Source organism: Vigna umbellata, chromosome 10 (assembly GCF_029865625.1).
Source record: "Vigna umbellata cultivar VRB3 chromosome 10, Vumbellata_1.0, whole genome shotgun sequence".
NCBI lineage: Eukaryota > Viridiplantae > Streptophyta > Magnoliopsida > Fabales > Fabaceae > Vigna > Vigna umbellata.
In genome coordinates this window covers 14,925,531-14,947,092 of record NC_142174.1, presented here as the reverse complement: position 1 = coordinate 14,947,092, position 21,562 = coordinate 14,925,531, and the positions used below count along the sequence as shown (strand labels likewise).

General features: G+C 33.9%; 2 protein-coding genes and 1 pseudogene across 2 annotated transcripts; 2 read left to right on the top strand and 1 right to left on the bottom strand.

Moving 5' to 3' along the window:
• The first annotated feature begins 1,448 nt into the window (after positions 1–1,448).
• On the top strand, positions 1,449–3,381 carry LOC124844585 (protein JINGUBANG pseudogene; annotated as a pseudogene).
• Positions 3,382–5,171: 1,790 nt separating this feature from the next.
• On the top strand, positions 5,172–10,728 carry LOC124844591 (extra-large guanine nucleotide-binding protein 1-like). The gene is made up of 8 exons (XM_047321551.2): positions 5,172–6,542; positions 6,651–6,788; positions 6,881–6,985; positions 7,081–7,266; positions 7,780–7,957; positions 8,206–8,447; positions 9,050–9,213; positions 9,866–10,728. Exons 1-8 carry the CDS (start codon positions 5,397–5,399, stop codon positions 10,455–10,457), a joined length of 2,751 nt encoding a protein of 916 aa, XP_047177507.2. The 5' UTR covers positions 5,172–5,396; the 3' UTR covers positions 10,458–10,728.
• Positions 10,729–10,999: 271 nt separating this feature from the next.
• On the bottom strand, positions 11,000–13,553 carry LOC124844592 (cytochrome P450 CYP82D47-like). The gene is made up of 2 exons (XM_047321552.2): positions 12,512–13,553; positions 11,000–11,715 (listed from the first exon to the last, which is right to left on the bottom strand). Exons 1-2 carry the CDS (start codon positions 13,466–13,468, stop codon positions 11,086–11,088), a joined length of 1,587 nt encoding a protein of 528 aa, XP_047177508.1. The 5' UTR covers positions 13,469–13,553; the 3' UTR covers positions 11,000–11,085.
• Positions 13,554–21,562: the final 8,009 nt, after the last annotated feature.

Here is a 21,562-nt window from a genome sequence, read left to right as displayed (position 1 = left end):
TGTATTCTGTGATGTCAAAAAATAGATACAAAAGTCACGTAGCTTTTAAGAGTGTTTGTCATGTTATGCAACTTTTTTTATGATTATTTTACTTTAAAATAATTGTGTGTATATATATATATATATATATATATATATATATATAATATTAAAAATACGTGTCCAGTTTATATATGATATGAAAAATTCTGGAGTAATTCTTATTATAGTTTTTACTCTTGTGAATATATTGTATTACCAATTTGTAGGTAAAATTCATTATCTTTATTTTTAAGATGGAGGTGTGATGGGAACTAGGAATCTTTCTCAGATATTCGTTCATAATTCAAATTTTGGCACTCAGATAACTGAAATCAGAACCTCCCCTGTAAAAAAAATAAGAAAAGAGAGACAAGATGTAGGAAGTAGAGTGCAGTAGCTATAATTATTGAAGATATGGTTGACAGTGATCTCTTTCCATGGGAACGTGTTGGTAGAAAAACAATGGGCTGTGTTAGTAGTTTTCCTTTTTCAAGTAAACTAATGGCTCTGTCTTTGCTTCTGTCAGTTTTCACAACTCAACTCAAACAAAAGTTTAAGATTTTAATGATAACTATTAGGGTTAATTTTTTCAAGTTTTGCAGAACAGAATCGATATATTATTGGATAAAAGGATTACTAAAAACAGGGTCAGGATGATTGGATAAAAAATTGGGTTGTGATTATCACCAATAAATAATTTATCCACTTTTATTTATAATTGAAAGAAAGAAAGTGCAATATAAGAGGTGAACCTAGAAAAGAAAGTTATTTTGAACAAATTTCAATCATTGAAAAATAATGTTAAAAAAGTGTTTTAACAAAATATATTGTTTTCATTTTAAACTTTTAATTAAAACGATAATACTAGATTGAAAAAAAAAACATGAAATAACAACCTATCAACTTCTATGTAATTTTGGTTATTTTAAGAGAAAACATGAAAACAAATAAAATTGTGAAGAAAAACACGAGTTACTAATATTTTCATTTCTCTTATTATATTGTACAAAGTTTTAAACTAAAATAAGATTAAAAAAATATCTCTTTCTTTCATTTTCTTCCTATCTCATGCCAAAAAGAGTTGTTGATTAAAAAATATTTGTATTTGTTTTTAAAATGGTGTATCCCTGTAACCTTTCAGCACCATCATGGTTATAGTGACAATAAATTTAAAATATACTTCCCAACATTTCAGTATATTGTACTGATCAAATGGTGACTTAACTAAAATTGATCTGGTGTATAAGTGTTGAGCGTTTGCAGAATTTCTTGTTTTGGCAAAACTTGAGAAAATAAAGGGTAATTTTTTTGTGGGAAAAAATAAGCACCAATTATTTTTCTTTGGAAGTGGGTGAAAACTACAATTTTAGTTTATTGACTAAATCAAACTCGTTTAACAGGTCAAATAATCTCGTTCATTCGTTCAACATATCTAAAGAGTGCAATTCCTCATATTATAGCAATGTAAGTTAATCATAACATGATTCTTTCGTTACCTAATCTTACAATCTTCTTCCTAATTAAAGGTTGACATGGAAGTTAACCCACGTAGTCATAGGCATATACGCAGAAAACGTGGCACAACATAATTAGACAACAACATCAGATGCATAAGGTTACCAAACAACCACTGCGTCCCAAACAAAGTCCTTTGTCAACCTCAATACCAAACCTCCCAACGTTTATTCAACGACGTTGGGCGGTTTGGTACCTCAACTGATCCTTAACATTAACATTTACTCATTAATTCACCACGACCCCAATACCAAACATTAACTGCAAAAATCCTCAATGCTAATTCCTCTCTAAAACAAATAAAAAAGCTTAACTTGGCTTTGAACCTTTCTGCTTCTGCTACTGCTACATTCCCTTGCATGGGAACGATGACAGGATTGTTAGAGGAAGGAAGCTCCCATGGAAAAAAGTATGGAAAGTTAAAGAAAGACGAATTCGATGGTTATAACTCTGATAACCATCCAAGAAAAAATAGCCCTGTTACGTTGGACGCACCTCATTTGGATCCTCAAATGGCAATAGATCACACTGCTTACGACCCTTCCCTTTCTCCTTTATCGAAATCGCCATGGTCCTCTCACATGAACGAAGAAGGTTCTACCTCCAACGACAACGAGGCTCTCATAGGGTCCTTAGTCCGAGAAGAGGGTCACATATACTCCCTCGCTGCAACCAAGGAGTTGTTATACACGGGTTCAGAGAGTAAAAATATTCGCGTGTGGAAGAACCAAAAGGAGTTCACGGGGTTCAAATGCCACAGCGGCTTGGTGAAAGCGATTGTGATCGCCGGGGAAAAAATCCTCACGGGACACCAAGATGGAAGGATAAGAGTGTGGAAAGTTTCCGGGAAAAACGACCAACAACACAAGCGTGTGGCAACGTTGCCCACGTTAAGAAACTACATAAAATGTTCGGTGAAACCAAGTAATTACGTGGAAGTGAAACGACACCGTAACGTCTTGTGGATTAAACACTACGACGCCATTTCATGTCTGGCCGTGACAGAGGATCATTGTTATATATACTCTGCCTCGTGGGATAGAACTTTCAAAGTGTGGCGAACGTCCAATTTCAAGTGTCTAGAGTCTGTGATAGCCCATGAGGATGCTGTTAATGCGCTTGTTGTGGGGTTGGACGACTTGGTTTTCACGGGCTCGGCTGACGGCTCGGTTAAGATTTGGCGGCGGGAGGTTCACGGGAAAAGGACAAAACATTTTTTCTCGCACACGTTGTTGAAGCAAGAGTGTGCGGTGACGGCGCTGACGATGAGCGGCGAGGGGAATTTTTTATACGCTGGTTCTTCCGATGGGCTGGTGAATTATTGGGTGAGAGAGACAAATTGGGAGCACAGGGGCACATTAAGGGGACACAAGTTGGCCATTTTGTGTTTGGCGGCTGCAGGAAGTTTGGTCTTCAGTGGGTCTGCTGACATGTCCATATGCGTGTGGAAGAGATCACTGAGTCAGGAGCACACGTGTCTTAATGTTTTGTCCGGCCACTGTGGCCCGGTTAAGTGTCTGGCGGCGGAGAGGGATCTCGACGGCATGTGCAACGAGCGACGGTGGATTTTGTACAGTGGCAGTTTGGATAAGTCCGTTAAGATGTGGAAGGTCTCCGAGAATGCAACTGCACAACACAACCACCAAGCACCACGGCAGAGTGTTGATCTCTTCCCCATAGTTTCATCATTGAAGAGAGTGGGGTCCAAGAGATTCTAGTTCCATATCATATGTTCCAACGACATAAATATCTGTGTCATAGATTCGTTAATTAGTTAGCATGTATGAACAGGTTTGGTTTTTCTGATATGTTCTCTTCCAACATTTATGTTTATATGCTTTCCACTCCTAATTCTGGGTTTATGCACCAAGTCTGTGGCAACGATTTCGTATTTTTGAAGAGGAAAATCAAACGCAGATATTACAATAACCAAAAGTAATGTATATCCAGTCATTTCATAGATTAAGCATACTTTTAAATATAAATTATTTATCACAAATTTAAATACAATTTTTGCGTATATAAATATTTGTTTTTTTTATGAACATTAATAACGACATTGTTTAAAATTCTAAACACATTAATAAATATGGGAGTTTGTCAAAACATAAATATTGGCTTCATTTTTACTTTTTTTTGGCTTGCATTTGTTTCTACACTCCTACCTTTTTTGTTCTAAGAAACTGAAACTTAAGCATTTGCGTTTGTCTTGATTTTTTGGGTAACGTGATGTTGTGTTAATAAACTAATAATGTCATCCTGAACCATTCATTATCTTGCACCCAAATTTGAAAATTTATTTCATTCATAATCAAATGAGATAAAAAATTATAAAATATATTTTTTAAATACACGTGAGTATTCACGATATCCGGTGATAGTTTTTAAACCAATAATAAATAAATTTTTTTGTTGATATTTTTTAAACAAATAATAAATAGTATTTCTATTGAAATGGGACGAGAATACTTAGTGTTCCTACCTTAGATGAACGTGCATGCTTAAGTCAGAATTTTTCTCTTAAAATAAAAGATAATTTCATTATGAAAAAAAAAAAGTCAAATTACTTTCAAATTAAATCTCTATTCGTAGAATTTACACAAATCTGACAAATTAATTTATCTTTTAATGGTTATTAATATCACTCTTAACAATCATTAATAGTCATTGTCGTAATAATTGTGCTTTAACTCTGTCCAACTGTTGTGACCAAACGATTATGAAATTCTTTTACGTAACCTAGTCGTTTGGCTCGATCCAACATGCTGATAAGTTGAATCTAGCCTGTATTAACAAATAGAATTTTTTATTGTAAACTGGGTAATGGTTGCCATCTTTACATGCAATTGAGAGGTGTGAAGTTCAAAGCATCACGATTATCGTTTTCAATGAACATATTTCAAAACCAACGATAAAGAGACCAAGTGGTTGAAAGGAAGTATCAAAGAGTGTAAAATGAATCAAACCTCTTCGGATAGTCTTAAGCAATACTCGAATTTAGGAATTTTGTGTATAATAGGACCGATCAATGAAAAAATAGTCCGATTAGTCAAAATAACTGGTTGACCGATTCCAAATTTGTTTGAAAGTGAAAAACAAAACTATTACACCAAACAACGAAGGTTTAAGTCAATTTGAATGGCAGATAAACAATTATAATAAAAAAAAGTATAAATAAAAATTCAGGTAATATGATAAATTACGCAGTAATTATATATTTATTATCTTTATTTTCGAATCCATATTAAGTTTTGACAACAGATATCAGTCCATCATTAAAGGAATAGGAACGAAGACGTTAAACGATGGTCCCGTTGAAATAGTAAAATTGCATAAAATAGGAAGAAGTTGAAGGTAATGTGATTGCAGGAGTTAGAAAAAAGAGAAAAAAAAAATGCAGGAAGTTTGTGTGGTAAAGCAATGTTAGAATGGATAGAGTAGGAATGGGAGTGGGAAGCATAAAAGGACAAAGCGTTCACCAGCTGAGACCCCACGTGCCCCTCCCAATCGCAAAAAAGAAGAAAGATTCCCCGAATTCACGTCCCGTTTTTGTTTCCCTTTCCTTTTCCTTCTTCTCTCACCCACTCTCTCCTATTCTATTATTATATTCCAATAATAATATCATTATTATTCTCTTTCTCTGCCTTCCTCACCTAAAATCACCTTTTGCTTTCTTCACACTCACACACATTCATTCCAATCTCATCACCCAACACTCAACACTGCATTATTCTTACTATTCCCTTTCGTTTAACCCTTCTCGATATCATCGTTTACCACTACTTCCTCTTTGCTTTCATGCTTTTCTTATATTCCGATTCTCGTTAGATTAGGGTTTCCCCGCGTCACCGTTTCTCACCATGTCGCCGGCGGCGCCCCAAGCTGCCGACTACTCATTCGCCGTCGAGTACGACGGCCCGCCGCTAACCTACGACCTTCCTCGGGCGGTGCCCATCAGTGTCGACAGCATTCCGGTGGCTGCCGTCGTTTCCCAGGTTCCTCTCTCCGACGCTCTCTCATTGCCGGTTGTGCAGCCGCTTCTGCCACCGCCGCAGCCCCCTCTCAGAACCCTTGGCTCCGAACTTAGGGGTTCCAAGTTAGCGTCCGAAACGACGGTCTCTCCCACCTCCGTGATCGCATTCGAGCACCGAGCTTCCGAGAGCAACGTCGGGGAGCTTTCCGGCGAGCTGAGCAGCTCCGGCGCGTTTGAGTTCTCCACCGGGAACGACGGCTCCGGTGACTTGTCGGATTTGGGCGAAAGTTCGAGAGTGCTTGAGGAAACTAGAAGCTCTAGTACCGCTGAGTTTTGGGACAAATCAGGGAGAAGTTCTGGCGTGCTGAGGGCTTTGGATGGAAAAGAGAGTTTGGATTTCAACGAGTTGAATCAGCAAGATTGGGCATCCACCGAGTCAGTGTTGAGTTTGGAGTATCCGTCAACTCGGGTTTCTTCGCTGAAGGCTGAGGATATCGATTCCAAGCGCCCCCCGGTTGTTAAGTTTGATGTGGACTCTGATGACGATGCCTTGGATGAGGAGTTTGATGTGGAGGAAACTGTGAGTAAACCTGTTAAAAGGGCGCCTCTCACGAAGGGGAAGAAAGGGTCTTGTTATAGGTGCTTCAAGGGGACTAGGTTTACTGAGAAAGAAGTTTGTCTTGTTTGTGATGCGAAATATTGTAGTAATTGCGTGCTCAGAGCTATGGGGTCTATGCCCGAGGGGAGGAAATGTGTGACTTGCATTGGATTCCCGATTGATGAGACCAAACGAGGTAGTCTGGGGAAGTGCTCTCGGATGCTCAAGCGATTGCTTAACGAATTGGAAGTTCGGCAAATAATGAAAGCGGAGAGATTTTGTGAAGCCAATCAGCTTCCACCTGAGTATGTTTGCGTCAATGGCCAGCCGCTTTCTTATGAGGAACTGGTTACGTTGCAGAACTGCCCGAACCCTCCCAAGAAGCTGAAGCCGGGAAATTATTGGTATGATAAAGTATCTGGTCTTTGGGGGAAGGTATTTGTTATTATTATTATCTATTTGATTTTTCTCGTGCATTTGTGATTTATACAGAGTTATAGTTTGAGTGTCATTTAGGATGCTGACTGGTTTATGATTTCACAGGAGGGACAGAAGCCTTCCAGAATTATAAGTCCACATCTTAATGTTGGAGGCCCCATCCAACCGGATGCTAGTAATGGAAACACTCAGGTTTTCATCAATGGTCGGGAAATAACAAAAGTTGAGCTTCGAATGTTGCAGGTCGAAGATTTATACCGAAAGGCTGTCTTAATAATCATACTTTGTTTATTGTTAAACAAAAGCGTTGAAAGGATTCTGTTTTGGTTGTGCAGTTGGCAGGAGTTCAGTGTGCTGGCAACCCACATTTTTGGGTCAATGAGGATGGTTCCTACCAAGAAGAGGGGCAGAGGAACACTAGAGGTTATATATGGGGCAAGGTAACCTCTTACTCTTTTGCGGTGGGAAAGAAAATACCTCCAGTTCTTCCTGCCAAACGTTATTTACTATGCATTTCTTTATTTGTGCTTGTTAGGCTGGAACGAAGCTTGTATGTGCTTTCCTGTCTTTGCCAGTTCCTTCTAAATCTTCAAATTCTTTGGGAGAACAACCTTTCAGCCTAGCTAGCAGAACAATTCCTGATTACCTGGAGCATGGGGTGCTTCAGAAGCTTCTCTTGGTCGGTTGTAGTGGATCTGGAACGAGCACTATTTTTAAGCAGGTGACATTTAACTTGATAATTGAGTCTGTGAATTAAGTCATGTTTTAATATTTTCTTTGAATTGATAGTTACATTAAATTGGATAAAATATGGTCTGTAGGCACCTGCTACAGGAATAAACATTAGTATACCTTCATTCGCTTAGCAAAATGAAAGAAAAGAAACTTCTGTGTTTTTCTAAGCTATAAACATTAGTATTAACCTAGTTAATCACAATATATTGTGTGCAGTAATATTGTCAATTCTGCAAAGGTTGCTATATATTTTAATTGGATGCCCAACTATGTTACTCTCCATTATGTCATCTAGCATTTCCTCGTTCAGAAAAGCCTATTTTTTGGAGTAATTGGTAACCTATTTCAAAGTTGGATGTGGTAGGCGATTATTCTTGGGAACATAAGGAATTGTTCAAATAAGATTTTGAGAAGCCCCTCCTCAATGTAAAAACAAAGTCACCAATAGAGATGCTGGAACTAGTCAATATATTCACAGAATTGCCAATATCTGTTGCAGGCAAAGATTTTATACAAAAGCGTCCCATTCTCGGAAGATGAGCATGAAAACATAAAGTTGACCATTCAGAGCAATGTTTATGCCTACCTTGGCATACTGCTTGAGGGGCGGGAGCGTTTTGAAGATGAAAGTTTGGGGGATTTGAAAAAAAGACAGTCATCCGTACTTGACAGCACAGGTAGGATGCATTTTTTCTCTCCCTTATCCTCAGAAATATGTGCTTTTTATTGAGGTTTGACCTGTTATCCTGGCTATCTTTCTTTTAAAGCACCTCTATGGTGCCCCATTTAGTTGCCACGAGTTTGTTCTAAATGGCTTGCAGCATACTTGTTTGTTTGAGTGGAGTTATAGTTCATAATTATGTTTATATGTCCTTCTGCTTTTTAATACTTAAAGGTTGAGTCTTACAATTATTGTTTTCTACAGGAAGTAGTCTAAAACATGATGACAAGACTGTATATTCCATTGGCCCAAGATTGAAAGCGTTCTCTGATTGGTTACTGAAAACTATGGTATCTGGCAAACTTGATGCTATCTTTCCAGCTGCTACTCGTGAGTATGCACCACTGATTGAGGAATTATGGAATGATGCTGCAATTAAGGCCTCATATGAAAGAAGAAGCGAATTGGAAATGCTGCCTAGTGTTGCTAGTTATTTCTTAGAGCGGGTAAGATAATTCTTTAATCTATTATTTAGCATTTGTGCTGCTATCAAATTAATTGTGTAAAACCCTTTTATGTGTTACCCATTAACTGTTTTTAAAAGTAGGTAGTTGAATTGTTTATGGAATGGCCGCTTTTCATTTTTATAAGGGATTTTTATGTATAGTCAATTTCTTCTGCAAGTACTGGGAAAACAATGGAGGGGTGAATAAAATTTTTGTACATAGGATTTGATAAGTTTTAAGTATTAGTAGGTGTTTGACTGGTGGTGAAGCTTGGTTGTAAAAAGGGATAATTTCTCAGGGAGAGGTAGCGAGTATTGTACAAAGGATATCGGACAGAAGCTTTAAGCTTGCAGAGTAACAAATAAATTTCAGTCTAGCAAAGTCAGCATTTTGTGAGAATAAGTTAATACTGCTCCTCACCTGTTAAGCATTATTAGAATGCTTGGTCAATATTATTTTTATTGTTGCTCCATCTTGTGTTCTTATAGGTTTCCGTTTTTATATTTCCTCTCCTAGAAAAAAATGGTTGGGCTAGTATCTTGACTAGTTGTGCTGTTCATGGACACTATTGTCTCTGACTATGACAAGTTTTTCTGTTTCAGGCTGTTAAAATATTAAGGACGGACTATGAACCCTCAGATTTAGATATCCTTTATGCAGAGGGAGTTACTTCATCTAATGGGGTGGCCTGTGCGGAGTTTTCATTTCCCCAATCAGATTCCGAGGAAACCGTGGACACTACCGATCTCTATGATTCTTTTGTTAGGTAGCTGAAAATATTTCTGCGCCTGTTATGTACCAAAATTGTGTTTTGGCTCTGAATAAACCCAATTGATCTTATAATTGTTTTCTCTGGGAAAATAGTGGCATCAGTGAAAATACCAAAATAGACAAGAAAATAATAGCATTAGTGAAAAATATCAAAATAAACAAAATACAGGATAAGTATGCTAGAATTGTAGTAAGGAGCTTATGGCTTTGATGAAATATTTTTTTCGCTGGTATTGTTGTTTAAGAAACACGGTAGAGGGTTTTTCCATCTCTGGATATGGATATGAAGTGCTCTCAAGTTTTAATCTTAGTGTTTCTATTTTTTATATTTTAGATCAATCTGTATATTAGTTGGATAGTGGTGCCCATACTACTGTAATGGCTACCGTAGAGATTTTTTAGTCTGGTTTAGTTGTTAAAAGCAAACTCTGTTTCTTATGAGGAAGATGCGTCGCCATTTTGTATATTTGTTTCAAATGGGCGGAATATGACTGTCCTGTCATGCATATCTATTTATGCCAGAAATATCCTATGATGTTGCTGATTTTCGTATTTGTGAATTTGAATCATAAGGGTATTTATTATGTGTTCCCTACCACGTGCCTTTATCGGATGTTTCTGATTCATACTTTTTTTCTGGTCAACAGGTATCAACTAATTAGAGTACATGCAAGGGGCCTAGGAGAAAATTGCAAGTGGCTAGAGATGTTTGAGGATGTTGAAATGGTTATCTTCTGTGTTTCCTTGAGTGACTACGATCAGGTTTCTGTCGATGGGAATGGTTGTCCCTCTAACAAGATGATATTGAGCAAGAAGTTTTTTGAAACCATTGTCACTCATCCAACCTTTGAGCAAATGGACTTCTTGTTGATATTAAACAAATTTGATCTGTTTGAGGAGAAAATCGAACAAGTTCCTTTGACCAAGTGTGAATGGTTCTCTGATTTCCATCCAATAATCAGTCGCAACCGTCCCAACAGCAATAGCAACAGCATTAATAGTAATCCCTCCCTTGGTCAGTTGGCTTCCCATTACATAGCAGTTAAGTTTAAAAGGCTTTACTCATCTCTTACCGGAAGAAAGTTGTATGTGTCCCTGGTGAAGGGGTTGGAGCCTGGTAGTGTGGATGCGGCGCTTAAATACGCCAAGGAGATTTTGAAGTGGAACGAAGAGAGACCAAACTTTAGCTTGAGTGAATATTCAATGTATAGCACGGAGGCGAGTTCATTCTCTCATTGATTGCTGATTCAGGCAAGCGTTGTTAGCATACTTGTGTAAGGCTTGACATCAGTTCGTGTACATATTACTAACTAGGAGTAAAATGGATCGTTCCTTGTACTAGCTATCTCCACTTGTAAGATTCAGTAGATGTTAAACATGTAGGTAAGGTTTCCAGCAATTAGAGAGTGTGCTGGTGAGTCAGTCAGCACATACCACAGATCAATATGTAATTTTCAAATTCATTTTTTTTTTCATATGGTTAGGTAACATCTTCATGATAGAATTTTTATATCACATTTTGTCAGTCTGTCAACTTGTGTTTTAGTTGCAAACCTGCTTTTGTGTGCAGTACATGTACTAAGGCAAGCCTAAGATTTTAACTAGGCTTTATGGCGTTATCCTGATTGTGAATGGCATAAAGATAACATAATATTTGTGAAGGCCTTGCATTACTTTCGTTTGTGAAGGCCTTGCATTACTTTCGTTTATTTATCTTTTTCTAAAAGTTCAGAATGATCAGAGTTCTACAAATTACACCAGCTTTTATAACACAGTGCAACTTCGTTAAACAAGCTATTGTTATTACAAGATTGATAGCCCGGATTTCAGAATCTAGAGGCTTCGTGTACAACTAGTATTATATAATCTAGTTCTCATAAAGCTTGGTGTCCAGACGTGGAGTTAGGAGAACTTCGAGCGGGGTTGCTTTTAAATTTGTGAGTCCAAAGCTCTCCGTCATGTCAACAACTTGATTTGAAGGAGAAGCAACATTGAAAGAGTGCAAGAGTCTAGACAAGGTCAAATGCACTACACGCAGAGCTAGTGAGGCACCTGGGCATGATCGCCTTCCAGAACTAAAAGGGACGAGCTCATAGTTTTGACCCTTTACATCAACATCTTTGTGGCTTGTCAAGAACCTTTCAGGCTTGAAATCATGAGGGTCACTCCACACACGACCATCCCGATGGATCTTCCAAGCATTCACCATTAATTGTGTGCCCGCAGGAATGTGATAGCCGCATGAAAAGGTGCAGTCTTCCATGGCTGCTCGAAGGGTGATAATGGGACTGGGTGGATATAGGCGCAGAGTTTCCTTCACAACGGCTTGAAGGTACACCAGCTTCTTTATGTCAGATTCTTCAACTTTCCTTTCCTTCCCAATAAGAGTGTCCAGTTCATGTTGGGTTCGTTTAAGTTCCGTTGGATGGTTAAGTAGCAGAGACAGCACCCATGTTAGCGTGACCATGGTGGGGTCAGTTCCTGCTAAAATCAAATTCTGCAAAAGATATACAAGACCATGGTTGTAATTCAAAATTGGATGTCAAGCAAAAAGGTGATGTGCACCAAAAGCTGATATTTTCTTCTTGTGAACAGAATAAGGGTGTTACACTGAATCGGATTGCAAGACATCACGTAAAAATTGGAGAAGTGGAATTTGGTTACGTGCGTTAATAGCTTTGGATATTTGCAAGACAGAAGGGTGTTTAAAGAAGAGAGTTTTTCTTCTAAGGAAGTGGACCCTACTGAACTTGCAAAAAAACTAGTAGCTTTTGACATGTTGTTTTGTCCCTTATGAAAAGACTTGAATAGACGAGCCGAAATATCAATAGCTTGTTTGATCTCACAAATAATTAAAAGCAAGGTTGCACAATAAATTAAAAAGTGGGGAAATTTTGACACAGGTCACGGTGATAGTGGTAATGGTTTTCGTCAACTCAAAATTGTACTCTTCTAGCATTTAAAGAATCACTGTTCAAACAATATTATATGTGAATCTTTTCCAAATTTATGTCTTGTACTCTAGTGTTTCTGTAGGAATAAATCCTTTTGAATTTATTACTTGGTAAGGCAGACATAAGACTGCAGTGGTTTGAATATTGATCCATAAAAGCGGTTCGCCAGATACGGTATAATTTCTCTCTTTGATTTTACCACCAGAGGCTCCTGATTAGCGAGTCCTAAACTATAAGGTTTATAGCAGAAAGTCCTAATTGTATGTTTATCGGATAACATGCAGGAATTATAGTAGGAAGAAGAAACCGTGAAAACAAGATAGCTAAACATTTACGTACCAGGCAAGTGGCCTTGATGATGGTATCTGAATCATAACCAGAAATCTCTGTACCCTGCAGAACATTCAGCAAGACATCCATGAAATCATCCCGTTCTTCCTTTCCATTCACATTCAAAGCTCTTTTCCTTTTGTGCTCCTCTAGCCAACCTTCAACTAGAGTGTCCAATTCACTAGCAGTTCTCTTCATATCCTTTTCATATCCATTGATATCTAGCCACCCCAGAAATGGAAATGCATCAGACAACACAAACGCCCCAAACAAACATACCCAGTCCCTCATAACTCTCCTATACCTTCTTGCTTCACCATCCGCATAACCATCGCCAACCCCACAATACGGCTTCCCTCCCACCATTCTGATAGCAATATTATGTGTCAAATCTCCAAACCACTGCTTCATATCTACCAAAACTCCTCCCTCCGGACACCCTTCTTTTGACCATGACCGGTAGAGCCCCCTTATTGCAGCATCTAACGCAAACGTTCTTGTGTTTTTGAGGGGCTCAAGCCGGTTGTTAGACAGAAGCTCAATGGTCGTTAGCTTCCGTACTTGAAGCCAGTAAGGACCATAAGGAGTGAAGCCAAACATGGCATAGTTATAGCCCATTAACTTTGAGGCTGCAACACAGGGCCTGGTCGAGAATGTTTTGTCATGGACAGTAAAACACTCCTTGGCCATCTCCCAGCTACTCAACACCAGAACTTTGTATGAACCGAGCTTTATTGTGAAAATTGGTCCATGTTTCTCAGCCATGACCCCAAGTGTTTTGTGCGTAAGCTGATGACTCCCGAAGAGATGCAAATGGCCAATGATAGGCCATGCACCTGCTGCTTGAGGTGCACTACAGATCTTTTTTGTATTGCCGCCAACTGTTTTCTTAAATTGATAAAACAAAAGGCACACTAACAGAGCAAGAATGCCTGAAATAAGTGTTTTAAGCAGAAAAACATCCATGACCCTCACGCTCTTCAATACCAAATTAAGCTAAAGAATTTATAAACAACATATATGTCGGTTATCTTCTTCCTTAGCCTACCCTTTCATCTACCATCTATATATAATATAATGTCACTGTCACTTCATCTTAATTTTCCTTTTTTTCATCGTTAGCAGTGGAGTTAAGTGCTCAACTAATCATATTAATCACTAATATTATTCCTTTTTTATTTCTCTTTGTATAACTATCATGCATATAATTATTACACACACATTGTTCGTTACACATGACAGAAAAAAGGAATAGAAACAAATAATATATACATACATATTATCAACAGACTCATCTCATCTCATTTCATGCGATAATTAATCTTCTTCAGAGTTTCACTGCTACCAAATACGACGTCATACAAGTATACACTCAACATCTACACTTTTATTCGGTAACATTAAATATACTCTTTTTTTTCAGTGAAAAGGAAAACTTTGACAACTACTTAATACATAATAATAACTAATATATTTAATTATTTTTATGTATATATTATTTCTCACAACAAAAATATTTTTATACGACTTTTACATTTTATTTTTTGTTTAGAATATTTATTTATTTTATCTGAATATATGTCTTCTTAGAAATTCTCTTTCGTGCCAAAAAAAAATTAAAATTCATTTTAGTTTTTATTTTTTCTATGATCTTTCTTCCATTTGGTTTCCTCTCTTTTTTCCTTTTTACTTTCTTTCATTTCACTTTTATTTCCAAACCAAACATACTCAAAATCTCAATTATCACCTAGGTGTCCTCGATTTTCCTAAGTACTCTAAGGTTTATATATATTAAAAAATATTTATTATTGATAACTCATTTAAATTTAACTTTGCCACTAATCCTTGTATCTTTATTTAGTCTACGTATATAATAACAAATTCTTAGGATTTGTTAACTCGTCTCCAATAGAAAAGTTATCATGAAAACTTTCTTAAAATATTCTCAGCTTCTTGAGAAATTAAACATGTGAATTATCTAACTACAATTTTGGGTGAAAAATTGTTAATTCAATTGGACTTGATGATTAGGGTTTATATAAAAAAACTCTTATAAAGAAAATTGTTGAAGAAGACCTAAATGTAGTGGAGGCATCAAATTTCTATCTTGTGGGGTGTGTGTGTGGACCTTAGAGAAGTGAGTGAGTTAGTCTAAGGCCACTTTTGCTTCACAAATAACAATAATTGATTCAAACCTAACAAATAGCTTCGCTCTCAATCGCTTTTCTTCTTTTCTCTAACGCTGTGGAAAACCGAAATCCACCACCATACCTTTATATTTCTTTTTTGTGTTTATCTCACCCTTATAAATTCCTTTCTTCTCTCCTTTTCAATAATCATATTTCTATTTTCTTCATTCATTTTTTTTATAATTTTACAAATGAGATTGGTTCATGTCTATCTATTTATAAAAAAAAAAAATTACTTGACTACAAATATTGAACATTTTTCTTCAAACAAAAAAAATATAGTAGCAAGCCCTACTAGTGAAAATGAAATAAGCATCCTTTTGAACACACAAAAGCAATTATTCATGGTGGAGTTGATATTTGTTCGTGCAAAAAGAAGTTTTTCTGAATATGACACCACAATATAAGCTATTGGAATCTGCAACAACAAAAGCTTATCAGAATGTAAACATTTAGCACTTTGAAAAGAGCAGTTTAACTAAGTTAGAAATGAGGATATCTATTACTTTTTTTAGGATTACCAGCTATCATGTCTTTTTTTTTATCTATAATAGGACAACTTATAACAGCTTTTATACACCTACAAAGATTATACAGTTCTATGAAAAATTGTATACTTTTGTCAATTTTTAATTTTTATATTTATTCTATTTTTTATAACTTTTCTATTACTTTTTTTGTTCTTTTTATGACTTTCTCTATTATCTATAACTTTTTATTGTTTCTCCCTCGTAATATAACAAAATCCAAACCACTCACTATTTATTTATTGTGTAACCTCCATTACCATTTTTAACTATAAAGTAAAAATATCTCTTTCTCGCCAAGTATTATTAAAAAAGGTATTATTACAAGATTTACAATATGCCGATAAAACAAACAAACAAAAATTACAATGTAATATTAAATTAAGCATAAAAATACCATGTTTGAATCATGTTAACTTCTGAAATTATTCAGGTTATAATTTTCTCATTACGTTTTAGATATGTTCATCAAAATTAAAAAAGAAAAGAAAAAGGAATTGATAAATAAAAAGCCTTAAAAAATATTTCGACCTGATATATTTCTCGTATAAAAATCTTATTTATTAATAAATGTATTTATTTTTAAATTACAAATATAATTTCTAATAATTGACAAAAATTTCTAAACCAACACATATTCATATGATCTTGAAAAACAAAACTTAATATAGACCGAATATGTATAGGTGTGACCTAAACACCACTTATCTTTGCCCGAAAGTAGAGGTTGATTATTTTCCTTGACTAGTTTACTTGGCTCAAACTTAAAATGAAATTCTAGTAGATGTATGTGGTTGTGTGAGCTTCAAATTTATTGCTTTTTCTATTTCTTTATTTATGCTTTACTAGTGGACATATAAATAGATATAGCAAAGGATAACAAAACAAAATATGAATTACGTTCACAGCCTATAAAGGAATTTTGAACTATTGATTACTAAAATGTATTATAAATAATAATATAATGAACAAACTATGTTTTTGGGGCTTGTAGTAATTTAAAAAAACCTTTTTATTAATTTATCTTGAACTTTAGGATTGAACTACTTTATTACCTTCAAACCTGTTTTTCATATTTTGAGTTGTAATGAGACATAATGTTGAGTGATTTTGAACAACATTTTCTTCAAGTTCTTGTATCTTTCCCATTGTACTGAGAGAACTTTAAACAATATTAATAATGGTGAATTATCATGACAATTAAATTCTCATACTTTTCAAGAGTAAAAAACATTGATAAATTTTAATTCACAATAATAATTGATAGAGTTCATAAGTTTCTGATGTTTGTGATGACATATATCTCATTATATTGGAATGCTATGTAAGTGAGTATTACTGTGAGATTTTGCAATTCTACTAATTCATAATTAAGCTTACTTCATCTCCACAATTTCCACTTTTTATGTTTTTTATATTATTAATCCATGTTAGGGTTACCTAGCTGTCGTTGAATATCTATATCTTATTGTAAGAAAGTAATTTATGTTTTTTCTTTTTATTTTATTCCCACATCTTCTTATCACAATTAAATCAGAAATTAAATATTCTTATCTATGTCATATATTCACTCATATTTATATCTTTCATAATAAATTTAAATTAATTATATTCATAAAATTATAAATAAAGTAACCGCCAAATAATTTTCATATGGAAGTCCTACTCTCTTTTATTATTATTATTACCTATTTTGACATAATTAATTAAAAATATAAATTAACATACATGATATATATTAAAAGTAGTCTATACATTAATAATAATAGTTTGGAGTGTGTGTATTCTTATTTTGAGGAGAAATATATATATATTAAAAGAAACTGGTTAAAGAATTTTAATCTTATTATCATTTTGTGAAAAGTTTATGTATTTTATAAGATTTTAATGGATTAATGTTAGTTGTTTGCAAAGAAGTTAAACCAATAATATGTTTCTTTCTAATTTTTTCAAATTAATTTTATAACTTTTAAATGTTAATAGAAGAATTAAATCCATAATTTCTTTTAGCATCTCTTTCAACTTTTACTACAAGTTAACCTTATGGTTCCAACATTTCATATGATTATTGATAACTTTTTATTCGTTAACCACTAACAATAAAGTTAATTTATCACAAAAACATTAATATTATTTGGTTAAACACGGAATATAGTCAATTTGATCTCATAAAACTATTAAATCAGTCTATAAAATGATAAAACGACATTGATTTGATGTATGTGTTTACATATTTCCAATTTCGACGTTAAGAAACCAAATTAAAAGATATAACATGTACAAGGATAACTGAATGATATATAATAAAGAGAACAGTTATAATATAACAATAGTTATATACACTAAATCAACAATATTTTACTTTTAGATAGATGCTAATTTAATAATTGTTTACATTAAATTATATATGATTAACCTGAATCGTTTTTACTAAAAAAAATTAACGAAATTAGATGATCTATATGGTAGACTATTTGAAGATAAATTCCAATTAAAAAAAAAATCTAATTACTGAAGACTCTATGATATTCTAAAAATTTAAAAACCATAATAATACTTCATTTAACACTTTAATATACACATAGGATTCTAAATTTAGATGATAAGGAAAAAAAAGGTATGTTTAGTTCATTAAATAATACTTAGGCCCTGTTGATTAAATAATTTTTTTTAATTTATCACATCAATACAATTTTATACTAATTTTCACAAATTTTATTTCTAAATTCACTCTCATTTACTTTCAAATTCACTTAAATAAACGACAAAAAAATTTATCTTCAAATCTCTTCAAATCTACTCTCTCAATTTCACTCAAAAGAACAGGTGTTAATGTACTAATTTATTGTTAAGTGATTAAATAATGAATTTTAGGGTTTGTAAGCATTGACATAAAGTGGAAATTGAAGTATGAGAAAAGTGGAAGGGCACATAAATATTAGTTGAATAACGGTGACATTGACAGTGACAAGATGATCTGAAACTTCCATGTGCCTTGCTTTTGATGGTGGACGGTGGAAAGAGTTTTGAAGTGTACCACCATTGCATCAATACGCCAATCTTACAACAATGCTCTCTTTTTTAAATCAGTACAAATACCAATCATTACATCTAAAGACTTCAATTTCGCCTCTGTCTCTCTTAATTCTATTATCATAATAAGCATCTAATAAGGATCACTAAATGAATTAAGCTTTGATTAAGTGCAGTGTTTATGTTATAGGGACATTATGTCCCCTTATTGGTTTCAAACCTGTAACAACAAACAACTTGGTGTCTAGGATATGTTGGGTGTGCCTGATGTAAGCCACCTCCTCATACACGTCAATTTCTCTATCGTTTTTTTAGTCAAAATTTCCATGCAATTCTCTTCAAACACTACCACACTAATTACATATGTGAAAATCAATCAAAAATTAAGTAGTCATCAAGTAACCACAAGAAAACTAAAAAATGCTCATGTTGGTGAGTTGCTAAAGCTTCACAGTCATTCATCGCTCGAAATTCCCTAAATTGTGCTGTCAGCCATGTAAGAAAAGGAAGTGCACTAAGATTAAAAAATCTGAATAGAAGCTATTCAATTATTAGAAAGCTTAATAAGCAACTAATGCACTACAAATTTTACCCAGAAGATGTTTCAAAACAAACACTGCTTTAAAAATAAGCAGTAGCAGTAACATGTTTAAAAATAGAATGTCATCACAGTGGAAGACCGGTTCATTTCTTTTTTCTTTTTTTACCATTATCCATGTGTTGGTTTTGATCTGAATAAATAATGCTTACACTGTTTGTAGTGTTGGCTTTCCATGTGTTTTACCGATCAAGGATCTTCATTTTGGACCATACAATAGAAGACGTATGAGATCATTGAAATGTTGAAATGAGTTTATTCTGTCAACCGAACTGAGATTACATGTCCTTTGGGGTAGGCCAAGTGGTGAATCCCTAATCAAACTGTCTAGTCACTACAATTTATGAATAAGTGTAGTTGATGAGAATGAAATTGGGTTTTAGATCTTTTCAATAAAGTTGAGTTTAACCATTCCATTTTAAAAAAATTTAAATGAAAACAGAAGTTGAGTGAAGTGATGCATAGGGTTCCCTAGGGAGAATGGAAGGGACATAGATAAGGTGTACATATAAAAGGGGAGGGCCAGAAAAAGGTGTGCAGCTGTAGGATGCTAAATGTCACCTTCTCAGAAATCCAAGTACAGGGTCCTCACTTCTTCATACCCCTCATCCATATTACAATAATGCATACATCTAACATTAGCGTTGCTTTCGCCAACTTTACTTTTACATCAACCTTCGCTTTCTTTTCTTATAATACTTATCTTATACATATATATTTTCTATCACATCATCAACTATACTCAAAAATACCAAACCTGTACTCCCTTCTAATTCCCATTATACTACTATTTCTTTATTTTAAGATAATTAAGCTAATTTTAACCACCACTTTTACATATAGTTGCATTTTTTTCTTATAACTTTGACACTTTAATATTCTACAACTGATATTTTTTTCTTTTAATGCTAGTAGTATTGAAAAATACAATCATAAGTAAACGAATTGTAAAATTGTAAAGCACTAAATTATAATTTTTAATTCAAGTGGTGAGAAGAACATAGTGTTATTCTTATTTTATGCAAATTGTCTTTTCTTATTTTTTGTCACATGGTATCAGAGTTATGGTTAAAATCTATTCTAGCGATATTTTTTGTTTTTTGAGTATTTCTATTTCATCCGTTGTCGGACCGATATCGGACCATTCACCCAATTTCTACTATTACGCTCAAGATGTTTATACTTCGACGTGAAAGAGTATGTTGAAAATCTCATATCAACTAGAAATAAAGCCAATTTATAATATATATAAGTGAAGTACAAATCTCATCTTATAAATCGATTTTGTGAAATTGAATTGAGCTTAAATCCATTTTCTAACCCTTAGAGTTTAGAAATTGTGAGGAGACACGCACTGGTAATGGGTCTAATGATAGCTTGCAGTGAAATAGGTTGACAAAGATTGGAGTAGTTCTTTCGTTACAACTGGCGGAAATCAAGTAATACAGACTCAGACACTTCAATTTTGATTACATCCTTTTCTGGGTTCAGATATTTTGCAATTTCGTGTGGATCAGATTTCATTTCTCTGCTTTTTAAAATCAAATCCTTGGGAGAGTAATTTTTTTCTCCTTTTTAGAAGACCAGTTATGCAATTTATGAGTAATTAAATAGCATTAATTAATTTATTTTAAAAATACTTGCTTAACTGTGTGGTTCAGTGCCACCTAATAATTTCTTATCAAGCAGGGATTGTAGCATGGTAATATTAGTGCAGCACTCAAATTAGCAAAGAAAATTTCGAAGTGGGTGATTTGAAACCAAATTTTAGCACAACGATTAATATATGGATGTTGCTCCCTCCACCCTCAAGTATTTCTTCACCTTTCTATTATTTTCTTTTATTCTAAAAATATTTTATACTTCCTATTATTTTTTTTTATTTCAAAAATACCTTACACATTCCTACTATTTTCTTTTATTTTAAAAATATTCTACACCTCCCCACTATCCTCAACAATCTTTCTCTTTCTTTCTTTGTATTAATGGAGCATTCACATGATTTAAACTTGTGATATATTGCAAAATATAAAATTCAGAGGAAACTTCAATATTACTGCTTCTACCACTTCCATTTTATAAACTTAAAAGTTAGATGCAAATACAAAATAATAAACATAATAATATTAATAGTAAATAATATATTATTATTGTTATTATTATATATTAACTTTATAACAACGAAAGAACTAAATAAATTTCAAATGTTTAACAAATAATTTTTCTTTTATATTTTAAGTATTTAATAATATTTTTATATTATTTATCTAATAAATTAAATACTTTATTCAAGTTATTTGAGTCAAACATGTCGGTAAGTTAAAACATAATATAATGTTAAAAATTATACATATTAAATGTAAAAAAAAAACACACATATATAAACATTTTTCTTTAAATTTAGAACAAAATTTTACCATTTATTAAGTAATTTGAAGAAAAAAAAATATATTGAACAGTGATAATAAGATTGAATCAAACTTATTTAAGGGAAAGTGTAAATAAAATTTTGCAATAAAGAAAATAGTGGAGAAGTGTAAAGTATTTTTGGAATAAAAGAAAATATTGGAGATGTGCATAAATACTTAGGTGGTGGAGGGAGCAACACCCTTAATCTATATACTGCGCTGAGGCCAGTTCACTTGATTGTTAATTTAGGCTGCAATCAATAACAGTTTATTATATTGTCCTCTTTTAATATAGAAAACGTTTT